At 40.2% G+C, this 13,731-nt stretch overlaps 3 protein-coding genes across 4 annotated transcripts; 2 read left to right on the top strand and 1 right to left on the bottom strand.

The window, feature by feature from the left end:
- The first annotated feature begins 1,280 nt into the window (after window positions 1-1,280).
- LOC106928156 (EEF1A lysine methyltransferase 3-like) lies at window positions 1,281-4,679 on the top strand. The gene is made up of 3 exons (XM_015004220.2): window positions 1,281-1,783; window positions 1,869-1,980; window positions 3,360-4,679. The coding sequence occupies exons 1-3, from the start codon at window positions 1,619-1,621 to the stop codon at window positions 3,755-3,757; spliced, it is 675 nt and encodes a 224-aa protein (XP_014859706.2). The 5' UTR covers window positions 1,281-1,618; the 3' UTR covers window positions 3,758-4,679.
- Window positions 4,680-5,806: 1,127 nt separating this feature from the next.
- On the top strand, window positions 5,807-9,481 carry LOC106928153 (uncharacterized). The gene has a single exon (XM_015004214.2). The coding sequence runs from the start codon at window positions 6,347-6,349 to the stop codon at window positions 9,440-9,442; it is 3,096 nt and encodes a 1,031-aa protein (XP_014859700.2). The 5' UTR covers window positions 5,807-6,346; the 3' UTR covers window positions 9,443-9,481.
- A 1,024-nt stretch (window positions 9,482-10,505) lies between these two features.
- cnpy2 (canopy FGF signaling regulator 2) lies at window positions 10,506-13,594 on the bottom strand. 2 transcript variants are annotated; one of them, XM_015004222.2, is made up of 6 exons: window positions 13,108-13,594; window positions 12,831-12,937; window positions 12,635-12,750; window positions 12,229-12,426; window positions 11,955-12,051; window positions 10,506-11,854 (listed from the first exon to the last, which is right to left on the bottom strand). In XM_015004222.2, exons 2-6 carry the CDS (start codon window positions 12,928-12,930, stop codon window positions 11,811-11,813), a joined length of 555 nt encoding a protein of 184 aa, XP_014859708.1. In that variant the 5' UTR covers window positions 12,931-12,937; window positions 13,108-13,594; the 3' UTR covers window positions 10,506-11,810. The 2 variants fall into 2 exon arrangements, with proteins under 2 accessions (XP_014859708.1, XP_014859707.1); XM_015004221.2 differs by lacking the exon at window positions 13,108-13,594 and having other exon boundaries at window positions 12,831-12,945.
- Window positions 13,595-13,731: the final 137 nt, after the last annotated feature.

Consider the following 13,731-nt stretch of genomic DNA (forward strand, 5'->3'; position numbering starts at 1 on the left):
GGGAGTGCGCACCTTTTGGTTTTCAAAAGTGTCTGGCACACCACAAGTAACTGGACTAGGATGTTGTTCTGCCGCATTTGTGGCATCTTGTTCTTCCATGGAGGACTTGAACAAGCTTGTAGGAGATTGTTTTAACTGGTCATCTTCAGTGACAGATGCTATGCTTTGGGTCTCTGGAGGGATGGAAATATGTGAAACCTCATTTTGTAATTCTTTGAAGGCAGTGTCTAGTTCTTGGTTTTCAAAAGTGTCTGGCGACTTCAACATCCTCTGAAAAAGTCTCTTGAAAAATTTTTCAGTCGTTTTCCTCGCAACTGTGTACAGTTTTTCTGAAGAGCTTACCTTTTTCAGATCCTCATCTGTTTTCGCCATATCAGAGCTGCTGCCAGAGGGAAGCAGACGATTAACGACAGAAGGAACAGGAGAAACAGGCAGCTCGTTTTTATCACGGTACCTTAGATGAAAGTAGATCTTGCGAGTCAGTTTTTGGGCAAGTCTCTGAGTTTCGAGAGAAGCTGTCATTTTGTGAACTCTTCTATCTAAACTCTCTTCAGATTCATAAGCCCTTCTGAGTCTATCGAGCAATGCGTTGAGCTCTGCACTGATATTGTCAAAATCGATTTTAGAAAGCTGCTGGTTTTCCATGAAAATATCAAAGCGTGTGATGTTAGAGCAGCTTGATGTTTCCGACTGAGAAGTTTCAGTATCCATCATCCAGAATTTTCTATCAAAGCTATCCTGTCTTTCTAACTTGCTTCCTGTTTTTCTGCTGTTTTTTTGTCCTAAGACAGCAAATTGTTGCTAAAGGTTTCTGGGAGTGGTGTCCAACAGAAATGAAGTAAATTCTAACTACAGTTGGTTACATTAAGCCAGTGACTATGACGTATTAAAGGCTTTGGCCTTTGCGTGTCGCTTGGTGGCAAGACGTCATAGTTCATGACGTGGTCAAAGGCAAATCTGATTTTAAACGATACGCCATAAATAGGCAGATGTGAAGGGACAACATCTGCCTATTTATGGCAGATGTTGGCAACATAATATAGGCAGTTACGTAATAACGTCGAACGTAATACTTTACGTTAGCCTTCTGTTCTGTCTGGTTAACTGGTAAGTCAGGATGTCATACAGCTGCTTATAACAAAGTGTATGACGATCCAACTTCAGCCGTTATGGCGCCATTTGGCTGATTAAATAAAATCAAATGGTAATCACAGCTATATCTGTCAGACAAGTGTCTGTCAGAAATAGCCGTCAGTTTATGCGTATGGCGATCTGATAACGTATGCTGACAAAACACCGGTGTTTTGTCCCTTTTTTACCCGGAAACTAAAAGGGTCTTTAATTCCTTTCAAAGTAAAAGCTGAGCGTTGTCCTAATACATGCTTGAAGCTTTATCTCCTTGTGAGTTAACGTTTTATTTTTTTTATTTTGCAAATTGAATTGTAATGAATTGAACATTTACTTAAAATATAAATAAACTCCCAATTTTGAACAATAATTTTTGAGAGATCCTCGGAGTTTGTTAGTTAATTTGACCTGGAAGATTTCTACTTTCGTCTTCTACAGTGGAAATGGCAGCTTTTGAATCGTGAAAATCGCAGTTTATTAATCATAAATCATGATTTGTGCTGAGGATGAAGACGACCCGTTCCCTGTCGACGATGACTGCCTGTCCACTGAGACGTTTTCACAGGAGACGGTGTACAGGCTGATGGGCGAAGAACTCCGCATAAAGCAGCTTTTCGGGGCCAACCTCGGCGTGGCTGCTCCTGTCTGGGAAGCTGTAAGAGCGGATGTCACTAAGCCAAAGCTTTCTGCGATGCGTGGGTTAGAGAAGTTGTGTGGTAACTGCGTGACTGGGTCCACAGGCGCTGCATTTATGCCGCTACTTTGAGGATCAGTCCGTGGAGCTCAGAGGAAGGCGCGTCATAGAGCTGGGAGCAGGAACCGGGGTGGTCGGTATTTTGGCTGCTCGTCTGGGTAGGTTAGAATTCATTCATTCATTCATTCATCAGTGTATTTATTCATTCATTTATTCATTCATTCATTCATTCAGACAAAGTGCTTTATGTACTCATTCATTTTATTAATTAATCCATCCTGGAGTCGATGCATATATTCGTTTATTTATTCATCAGTCCATTCATTCATTATATTTCATTCTTGCATTCATCGTTTCATTCATTAATTTATTCCTCAAGGTATTACTGCAGTCATTCATTCATGAGTTCCTCAGTCAATTCATGACTCAGGCCAAGTGGATTTGAATCTCTTTAGAGAACTTTTACTGACTGCCCACTAGGTGGCAGTGTATTACAGTGAAGTCCAACAAAGCGGCTTTCATGCAAATAAAAGATGGCTGCATAATTTTAGGAGAAGCTTGCTTGCTACTTCTGTCTTTTATTTTTTCTTTTTGCAAATATATGATTGGCAAGCAGAGTTTTAATGAATGGCCTCAGAAATATAACGGGATACAAAATGTTTTACCTCAGCGGTGCTTTGCATTGATATTTCACTCATTGATGCTACAGTGATGAATTTCATTTGTTTTATTGTGCACCTCAAAATAGACACACAAACACTCATAAAACAAAAAAGCTTTTGAATACCAAACTATTTAGGGGCAAAAATGCATAAAAAAAATTTTAATTGAAAAAAAAAGCATCAAATAAGATTTTATTAAAAATGAAAGTAAGAACGAATAAAAAGTACAGTCCACCTGTGTTTAAAAACTGAAAGGTAGCGCAAAAGACAACAATATTAAAACAGTAGTTTATGGTTAAACCTGGAAGAACTTTTTACTGGTTCTAACAGCATAAATCAGGATGAGGGTATTATGTCCCAGCATTACTTATAAACTTTCACAAAGAGTTTAAAAAGCAGCATGTCTCAAAATGTTGTAAAACGGCCTGTTACAACTTAAATTTAGAAACACAGAGACTTATTTAGGTAAACCTAAGATTCTTCACGTCTCGTCAAAAAGAAAACAAAGTCCCGAGCTCTGAACAGGGACACAGATCAAGAAAATCAACAAACAAATCTGCAGATCTGTTTCACATCTCACTTCCACGGTCACTACAATCAACTTCATATTAAATCTTCAACTATCCTTTGATTTCAGTGTAACTTGCCTTGGTGATCTGCTATGTTAAAATCTCATGTCCAACATATTTCAGAAAAATCTCTTCACATTCATTTTTATTTGCTTCATTACTCATCAGTCTGTTATAACTTAAGCATTTCTTGTGTTTCACAACCTAAACAGCAATCAGGACAAGTTCTGAGACTTTCTGGATGTCTTCAGACTCATCCGATTTTGAGTTTTCACCTGCGTCACATGACGCTGTGTTGTCTTCCAGGTGCAGAGGTGACCATCACAGACCTCCCTCTGGCTCTGCCACAGCTTCGGGCGAACGTCTCTGCCAACGTTCCCCCTGCCGGCTGGCCTTCTGCCCCTCCCGCTGTCCTCCCTCTGTGCTGGGGGGAGGACCACCTCGCCTTCCCCTCCGACTGGGATCTGGTGCTCTGTGCGGACATTGTCTACCTGCCAGAGACATACCCTCTGCTGGTGGAGACGCTGGCTCATTTGTGCAAAAACGGGGCCGTGGTGTATCTCTCATCCAAAATGCGCAGAGAGCACCGGACTCAGAGTTTCTACGAGGAGCACCTGCTGAGCAGATTTGATGTGGAGCTTGTGCTTCGCGATGACAAGCAAAATAATAATATTTACCGTGCATCCAAGAGAGCAGAGGAGTAACAGGAGGAAGAGCTTAATAAGAGACTGGACAGAAAACAGTTTCTGTTTACAACAGAGTAAAAGCAACAACAAAAAAATTGTATTCGTATCCGAGTTTGTCCTTTAAAGAAAGGATTTGTTACAGAAAACATTGTTTTCATGTGCTTGCAAGTATTAAACCTGAAACTTATGGAACCTGTTGATTTTTAACTCAAGTCTTAATGTTTAATTTCTCTACAATTTTCAACCAAACTTTGCTGCAAATATTCTTTTTAATAAAAAGTAACTTTAATCTTTATCTCTTGGAATACATAAAGTAATTTTACAGATCCAGAAGCTTTTCAGTTCTCATCATGAGTTTGTTTTGCATTTTGTAACAACCGCCTAATTAATGCATGCGTGCAATAACACATTTTTAACAGACACTGACATTCTTAGCAGCATTACTTTTAATAAGTTATTAGAAAATCTCAACACAAAGTTGCTCTCCTCCCAAACTGTGCTGTCAGACATCAACAGATGTCCCTCCCCTGCAGCCGCCTGTCGGCCCTTCATCCCCTCTGCTCTGCACTCTGCTGATGTGCAGCTTTTCTGTTCAGGAAAGGAAAGCCTGTTTGTTACGCTGGAGAGTTTCAAAGAAAGAGAGACGACCCGACTGCAGCCGGTCACTCCCTAAGCTACAATTCACATAACAAAACAACAGATCTCTATCTGCTCGCCGGCCCAGCACGTCCCACGCGACCGTCCCAAAAAACACTAATGACTTGTTTTTGTTGATGCTTCATTCTTACAATACCTCATTACTGTAGCAACTATTGATGATAGGATAACTAAAAAAGAAAAAACTGCACACAAGGGATATGCCAATAGGTCAATAGGATTTTACTGATTTAACCACCTTTTTTGTGTATGATCAATACAAATAAAAAAATTAATGAATGCCTCTTTATATACAATTTTTATTATAAAGTTTCAGAAACATGGGAGACAAATAATTATTGAGACAATTAAGAGTATATTTGAAATGTTAATTTAAGATAAAGATTTTGGCAAATTTAAGCGTAAATAATTGAGGAAACGGTTAATTTTTAAAAAGGCTTAAAATGTTACTATTTAAAATTTGCCCCATGAGCAGAGGATGGGCCCTTAATTGTATGGCTGTTTGCGTGCGTGTGTGTGTGTGTGTGTGTGTGTGTGTGTGTTTAAAGAGTGGGAGGAGGACAGAGAGCCACCATCCCCTAAAACTCTTTGTCCTGTTTGGACTTTATTATTCGTTGCTTCACCTCAGGAACAGTTCGGTTAAGGCTTTTGAAAACAGCAGCTGAAGGTAAGTGCTAAAGCTCGTTTGGGATGCAATATCTAAAATGTTTTACTTTAAACTTCTCAGACTGTATTTGCTTACTTTAAATTGTGTCATTTGGAGCAAATGAACTTTAAAATATATGTTTTCTTTTGTAATGCTTCAGATCTGTGCTTGGCAGCAACTGATGGAGTTTTGGCTGGACAATCAGGGTCAGTCGCAGATGTACTCCAGATTTGGGACTCTTCCTTCAAGAAATTGTGCAAACAAGTGAGTTAAATAAAAAGAAAATAAAAACTTTTAGTTAGATGATGCTTAAAATCAGTGCTATTTTTAAACTATAGCAGAACAACTGTCTTAAAATAGTTGTTACTTAATTGCCAAACATGCTCCAAAAATCCAATCACTTAAACTGAACAGTTTTGAAAAACTGAATACAGTTGTGTAAAATCCATTTCCAAACATTTTAATCTGACCAATATGAGGCAAATAGGATGTTGTATTTAACTCAGACAGTAACATTTAAACTAAAAGATGAGAAGAGTCACAAATAATATAATATGAATTATTATGCATGAATTCTTTTGCATAGCAAAGATAAATGATAAATGATTTGCAGCCGGGTGAATCTTGAGGTAAAATGCATTTAACACATTCCAACTCTTTGTTGTCCAAGTTTAATTTAATTTGAATTCTTCCACCATTTTACTCACAGCTATCATGAGAGACGGCAGGCGACCTATAACACACTGTGCTATGGAGAGCAGCAGGATCAGGGAAGGGAGTGCAGTGACTGGACGGTACCAGGGTCGAGAGCAGGAGGAGCTCTACAGGGATATACCAACTGGACCGACCCCGAGCCGCCTGACTACTCTTCCCCAAACTTTCCCTTTATTTTACACCGTCATGAACAGCGCCACCAGGACCTGGGGGAGTATCGGCAACACAACCCCAGAGATAGAGAGTGGGTGCCTCACGGAGCTGCAAGGGACTACAACAGAGGATTTCTGAGAGACGCATGGCCAAAGCGGTGGGACCAGACTCAGCCTTCCCGTTACAACAGAGATGTTTCTGCTAAGAGAACCGACAGCAGCTATCGCGAGCTGGAGGCCTGGGCAGCCCGGTACAGTCACTCGCTGCCAAGGAGGAGACGCTTAGAAGCAGAGTTACGAGAGGCCGTCCAAGGCCAGTCGGAGAGAGAAAAACTTTTGACACATCCTGAAGTTCAGCTACAATGCAACCAGCTAAATCGAAGTAGCAGAGCGCATGGGCTGTGGGACAAAGCAGGACGTCTTTGTCCCACAGCCCACATGGAGGAAAATACTGAATACCAATCAAGGGTACTGGACAAACCTCCTGGATACATTGGACCTCCTCCCTACAACAGGCCACACAAAAGTCCACCTGTGATGCACCATTGTGATTTTGGCAGGCGGCTGGTTGGGAGGAAGCAAGCCGACTGGTCACAGCCAACTCTCAGAAAGTCAGATATCCTTTTAGATTTGGAAACCAAGAGGAAAGTTGAGAAAGATGGAAGTAAAATCTGCCCTGGACTGGAGGAACTAGAGTTCAGCAAACATGAGAGGGATGCCTTACAGGGAGTCGGTTCTATTGATGCGCAGAAACCTGAAGGCATACTGGATGAAGAACCACAAGCAGTTCAGAAGTCAGACATGGAGAAGGAAGAAATCTGTAAGGTCATAGAAGGAAGGAAGTTCAGACTAAAGAAAAAGACAGGAGGGATGACAATATTCTGCCTTGTGTCTAGAATAGCTAGCCCCTCTGAAACCACATCTTTACCAGTCTATACCTCCCAAACAAGCGTCCAAATCACAGAAATGGAAGAGCTTTCAAAAGACAGACAGGTTGACAACCAAGTGAACAAGATCGCTGATGATGTGGACTTCAGACCACACACACTAACAGAGCAGTCAGATAAAAAGACCCCTGAATGCAAGGAAAAGGTTATGCTTAAAGATGACCTACCAAACAACAATGTTTTCCTGGAAAAATCTGGATTTGTATCTCAGTCTGTGGAGCCTGTGTTGACCAGATACCCTTTATGGAGAGAGCCTAGTTCCAGTACCAAGGCAGAAGCTGAGACCTTCAACACAAACAGTTTGAAAGAGACAAAAGGAAGCATCTTGAACCAGGATGAAGGTGAGGATGTAAGAAGTCAATCAACGGTCTTTGAAAATAAGAAACTAGACATCGCTGAGAACAATGAGGATATGAAAGGGCTACTGGTGATAGACACCAGCTGTGTTGTTGTCAAAGTGGAGATGATTCCTTCACCAAAGAAGGAGCAAGTTCACTATTTAGATTCCACAGCACATGATGAAGGCAGAACATCTGAATCCAACTCTCAGGTTTATCAAGATGTTGCAACTGGTCTGAGCAGTGAGGCCTTGCAAAGGTATGAAGACCCTGAAGCTGACCTGGATCCAATACTTTTGAAGAAACAGGAAGACAAAGAGAGTGGCAATTCCCCCTCTGGTGTGCAGTCACCTTTGGTTTCTGAAAGGGAAACTCTGGAGGAGCGTGCTGAAAGAATCCTTGGAGTACCTCTGCATGATGATGAACAGCAAACCGAAGATGAAGAACCAACGATTGATCAGTGCAAGGAGGAGCAGAGTGAGGAGGCTGAACCACCTGATTCAGGGCAAACTCTAGAGGATACAGCAGAGGTTCTCCTAGTGGACAAAGATGACAGTAGAAAGCTGCTAACAAGTGAAGATGATAAAGATTTTACAGCATCTCAACAGCCAGCCAACACCATGGCTGAAGACGATAACACTGAGTCCCAACTTGAATCATACAATACTTCAACCAAAAATGAAATGAACAAAGAAAGAGGGGGTGAATTCACATGTGGCGAAAGTGAAAATGAAGAGCACCTCGTTGATCTCAGTAATACTTATTCAGTTTCTTCAGATTCATCAGATTCAAGCGTACAGGAAGGTTCTGATTCTGAACTGGATGCACAAAGTGCAGACCCAACTCCTCACTCTGATGCCTCACCTCCTCTTTTCCCTGAATCACCCGATTCTCCTTTAAGCTCCACTCTCAGTGAAGAGCAACTCCCAAGCCCTCCTCCTCTGGAAGTATTGCTAGAAGCGGATGTGGAGAGTGGTGCCGAGCCTAAGCAAGGTGGGGAAGAGATGTCAGATTCTGCTGAAAACAGGTCCTTGGTCACAGAAATGAAAGAAGTCTTGCCACATCTACACAATCACCAATGTGACAACACTTTTTGTGTCACTGAGAAGGAGCAAACAGCTGAGAATGATTCATCTAGAGCTGAAGCAAAATATGAAGGTCTCAACATTTCAGCCCAAACTGAAGGTGCCACTTATGCAAACAAGGACCAGGATCTTCAACTAGACGACAGTAATTTCTCTGATCCTACAGTTCAAACAGGTAAAGACAATGAAGAAAATCCAAGAACTTGTGAATCAGAAGATTATGGCTTCCTACCAAAGTATAATTTCGAGGACAATGTTTTGTGCAAGACAGAAAAAGATGTGACTCTAAATCCAGATCTGACTGCAAGTGCCTTGAAAGAAACAAGCAATGAGAGAGATGAATTCACTCAAACTCAACTAAACAACTTGCAAATCTCACAAGATGAATGCCCTGATGATACCTATCCATCATCTGGTGAGGTCTTAAACAAGCTCCTAACCTCTGATATTTCAACTTCTCCACAAGAGCCTGACGGAGACCATACTCCTCTCTCCAAAACTGAAATAACTGGGTGTCCTCTAAGCTTTGACATCACTGCTACTCCAGACATTGTGGGGCATCCCTCTAATTCTTTTTATCTGGATTCCTGCGAAGAATCCAGCCAGTTGAAAACTTTTCTTTCCCAAGAGGAAGAGGTTTCTCCAAAGTTCTCTCCATCTTCTGCACAAAAGAGAGCATCTCAGTATCCTAAGTCCCTGTTGGATGTGGTAAGTCGCATCAGGAAGCACACAGCACCTGACTCCGAGAGCGAAGAGGAGGAAGTTGGTGAACAGTGGGATCTGAGTTGTCTAGATGTGGTGGCAGACACAAAATCCGAGAGGAACTTCTCTGATGAGCTGCAGGCAGTTTTAAAGCACAGCACTGAGACGGGTAAGGCGGACCAGGATGACAAAGACCCAGAGGGACATGCTGAAGAAGACACTATGTCCTGCAGCAGCCACGTGTCTGAAGACACTGTTACTTTAGGGATTGAAGAAACAACACTCCCTGGTGAGGTGAAAGAGGAGTATGATGCTGTCGAACAGGGGCCAAGATGCTCCAGTGAAGAAAAAGATGAAATCCAATTGGAAGAAAGTGAAGAAGAGGACAATGTAAACATTTGTGGTTCTAGTGAAGAGAGTCCGGCGGAGGTAGATCAAGAGGTCAGTGATGTGTTGAGTTAGACTAACAAGATATTTAATAAACAGTGCCTTGCAAGCGTATTCTGACCCCTTAAACTTTTTCATATTTGGCAACATTACAACCAACAACCTCAGTGTGTTTTATTGGGACTATCTACTAAACCCCAAAACTAAGCAAAACTGAGAAATGGGAGGATAAAGACATATGGTTTTAAGTTGTTTTACAAATAAAAACAAATTTGGCATGTGTCTGCATGTCAAGTGCATGACAAATACGTTTTATATACCCACGTATACTCTGATATCCCTAAATAAAATCCATAAAATTGCCACCAGAAGTCACTTTATTAGTGAACAAGCGTGTAATTTAATCTCAGTAGGATCCAGTTGTTCTGAGGTTTCTTAAAGAACATTAATGAACAATGAGCATCATGACGGCCAATGAACACTTCAGACAGATCCGGGAGTAAGTTGTGGAGAGATTTAAAGTAGGAATAGGTTATAAAACAACATCCTGAGCTTCAGGAAAGGTCCTATCCAAAAAAGATAGGATTTACGGTATGAAGTGAAAAGATAGGATTTGCATACTGTAAATCCTATCTTTTTTGGAAGAATGGCAAGGAGCCATCCTTTATTTTTTAAAGAAAGTCACAAGAAGTCGTCGTGTTTAGACAGCAAACACGACGAAGAAGGTGCGCTGGTCAGGTGAGAACATAATTTAACTTTTTGGTCAACATTCAAAAATCAAACACAATTCAAAAAAGCAAAATGCTTGAGGGTAGAGAAGAGGTTTACAACAATCCTAAAGTTTAAACTAGAGCTGCAATACCAAGCATCAATTTCCTTCCAATTTCCATGTTTTACACACACAGTTATGCATAACATTTTAGCCGTAAATAATTCAAGGAGTGAGGATATTTTTGCAAGTCACTGTACAATATCTTTATTTTATCGATACTGTTAGTCATTTCAGAGGTTTTATAGTTGATTGCTGAGTGATAAAAACAGAAAATAGAACATTTGCTTAGATTTCAGTGTGGAGAATGAGATGTTTATGACACGATTCAGATTATTTATGTATCGAGTCTAGAAATAAAGACTGAACTCATGTTGGTCAGAAATATATTTGAAGAGAAAACAGATCCTGAAATTCATACAAATGTGGAAATTTCAAGTCACTTGTGAAACTGTTTTTTGTTTTTTAAATAAAAGCCAGAACATAATTTTTGTTCATTCAGCATCAGCATAGCGTCATAACACAGATCACTCTATTGATGTAACAAGGGTTTGGTGTAATTATGCTGACAGAGAAACTAAACTTAAATATTCACATAACCATACTTAAATTAATCCTATAAATAGTACATGTTTTTATGTCCTAATCAAAAAATGACAAGACAATATGTAATGTATGTAAAAGGAAATAAAAAAGCAAAAAGCCACTTTCTAGATTTTTTGAGGCTACAATTACCCAAACTACTTAACACCTTTTTGCTTTATTGAAGCAAACATGTAGGTGAATTAATACTCCATAAGGTAACTCAGAGCCAGGAATCTTAACACAAATGTTCACACTCAGATGTAAACGGACTCAACAGTCTTGATGAAAATGTTGTTTTTTTCTTTTTTAAATAATGTGTTTATTAGTTTTTATAGTGAAAAAGCTGAAACTGAAACATGGAGATACTTTGCCTCTTGGGATTGAAGAAACTGTCTGGCTTACTGACATGGTTTTCTTCTAATGCTAGCCATTTGTAATCCAGGTTGTACAAAAACTACCACATCAAAATTAATAGAAATTTGCTAAACATGAGCATAAAATGTAGGTATATGTTGGTGGATTCGTAAATCCTTCTGTAAAACAGGGTAAATGCAGTCTGTGCACCATGTAATTGAATTGTGGTAGTTGTTACAATCAGATTGTGCAGTTGTTGGGGAGGTACTTTTCAAAACATAAGGATTTCTCAAGAAATACTTGCCATGGAAAACCTAACTTCACTTAAATCAAATTTGTACATTTTTAAATCTTTAAGTCAATCTTTAGATTGACTTAATAGACTAATTAAAGAAAAACAAGTGAGGAAAGCCTCAAATTAATGCTATAAATCTGGACAGATAACTGAACTTTAAGTGTCCGTTTAAATTTCCAACATGACACTAAACATTAATTCCTATTGTTCACAGTTTGAGTTTAATGAGTGTTTGATGGAAATGAAAGACACAAATATATAACGTACAGTAACTGGATCGGTAACCAAGAACAACACAGCATAATTAGACGGTAAGTGCTCCTAAATTCTCTGTGATCCTATATAAAAAGATTTGTTTACATCTTGAGGCAATGTCATGAGACTTTACAGCACCAGAAGATTTGGTTTGTGTCAGAGATCGCAGCTCTGACGAGAGAATATCAAAGCTCATCATGGGGAATGTTTAAGGCGTGGTCACACAGATCTGCAAGGCACACAAAAAAAACAAAAAAAAAACATTGAAATTACACAAACATACTGTGGCTCACATTCACAAAGAGGGGCAAAGCAAATAGTGACCATACCTGTCCTTTTACTGCAGAGTTTGTCTTTCACATTGTCCGTTTCATGAGCGAAGAATTCGATAATTTCATCTTCATGATGTTCGACAATTGTTTCACACTTCAGAAAAAAAGTAAATAAAATAAGAGCACAACTTTTAGCGAATGTCTTAACATGATTTGTCTTCTTATTAATGAAAGAGCAATTCAATTAAAGTAAATAAACATCATGATTAGTTTAAAAGCTTGTGTAGAAGTTCTTCAACTTTGCAAGAGGGCTAAAGAGAAAACTACTCACTGCGAATTTTAAGCTGGATGTCACTCTTGAGTCCAACGCGGCCTCTGAGAGGTCCATGGCCTCACCGGTCCGAGACTTGACCCTGACGTAGGACTTCCTGTTTGTGGACGGATCCGTGCGCTCTCCGTAGTCCTCCATCCTCTCACACACACTCTCCATCAGATCCAGGAGGTTTCCCTCTGAGCGTGCCAGGGGAATCTGTTTGCACCAAAGATCACAAAACCAAAAAAAAAGAATCACAAACTAACCACAAAGGGACCGGCTGAGCCCAAAAGAGGTCTGGTGAGACATAATATTAGATAGGATAAGAAAACAAACATACTTTTTGATTAATTTAATTCTTCAAGGCAATAATTTAGTTGCACCGCCTGATCACAACAGTAGTGCTCTGAAATGACCCTGTTACCTCTCTGATGGACTGACTCCCATCCGGATTGATCCTGAAGGATCCAGTCTGGATCATTTTCTTTGGATCTACCTGGGATATGGCCCACTCCATCTCATCAACCAGAGCCCTGCAGGCTGAGCAGGCAGCAGAACACAGGAACATGAGGAGTTTTCTGAATTTGTTGTGAAAACTGATCAAGAGGACAAATGGATACCTCCACATCTGATGTCCTGTCCTTGTCTGGCAGCGCAGCTGAAGCTCAAGAGAAGAAACACAACTACACAGGACGTGAGCAGGAGAGCAGCATCCCTCATCTTATCTCTAAACATAGAGATGCCACTTTATCGCCAGCCGACACATCAATACATTCAGAAACCGCAACAGGTTCACTGGTAAAACTCTCTACCCCCGTCTCATCTTTATTATTCTGTTCTGCAACCTGACCTAACCTAACCCTAAGCGAAGTTGAAGCCCTTTTTCGTTTAACTTACCTGTTTCTGGAAGCTTCTCAGGATGAACTTCTAGGCTTTTCCAAGCTGTTTTAAAGCATTCGGTGAAATGTGGTGACGTAGCAACGGAGTAGCTCTTCCACCGGCGGTGAGCTCTACACATACCGGACAGCTCCCCCGCGTGGCCAGGAAGATTCCAGCAGCCCCACTGTTACCAGGGCAACCTCAAAGAAGCCTAGCAACCACACAGAAGTTTGAACAGTTAGAAGTTAAACGACTTTCATATAATCCTCAACAACCCTATGTTTAAGTTTTTCAGATGTACAGTCTGGTAAGTTTTCATGAAGGTATATTATGTGAATTTAGCCTCTTTTATACATGTCAATGTATGTTTTCCTATAAGCAGAAATGATTATTTTTTTCCTCCCATTCAATCTCAAGTGCTATCACTGAAATAAAACACTGCACTCAGAGATAAACAAATTCACTCAGTCAGATTTGGACATAATTTAGGCAAATATAGATAAGTGATGGGCAAATATAGATAAGTGAACGGGAGTCATTCAATACAAGCAAATATTTCAAAGTTAAGGTACCTCAGTCACTCAATTCACTTTATGCACCACACTATAGATGTTTTCAAGCCTGTGATGATTTCCCACAACT

Source organism: Poecilia mexicana, unplaced genomic scaffold (assembly GCF_051168715.1).
Source record: "Poecilia mexicana isolate PSO_F unplaced genomic scaffold, ASM5116871v1 scaffold_5, whole genome shotgun sequence".
NCBI lineage: Eukaryota > Metazoa > Chordata > Actinopteri > Cyprinodontiformes > Poeciliidae > Poecilia > Poecilia mexicana.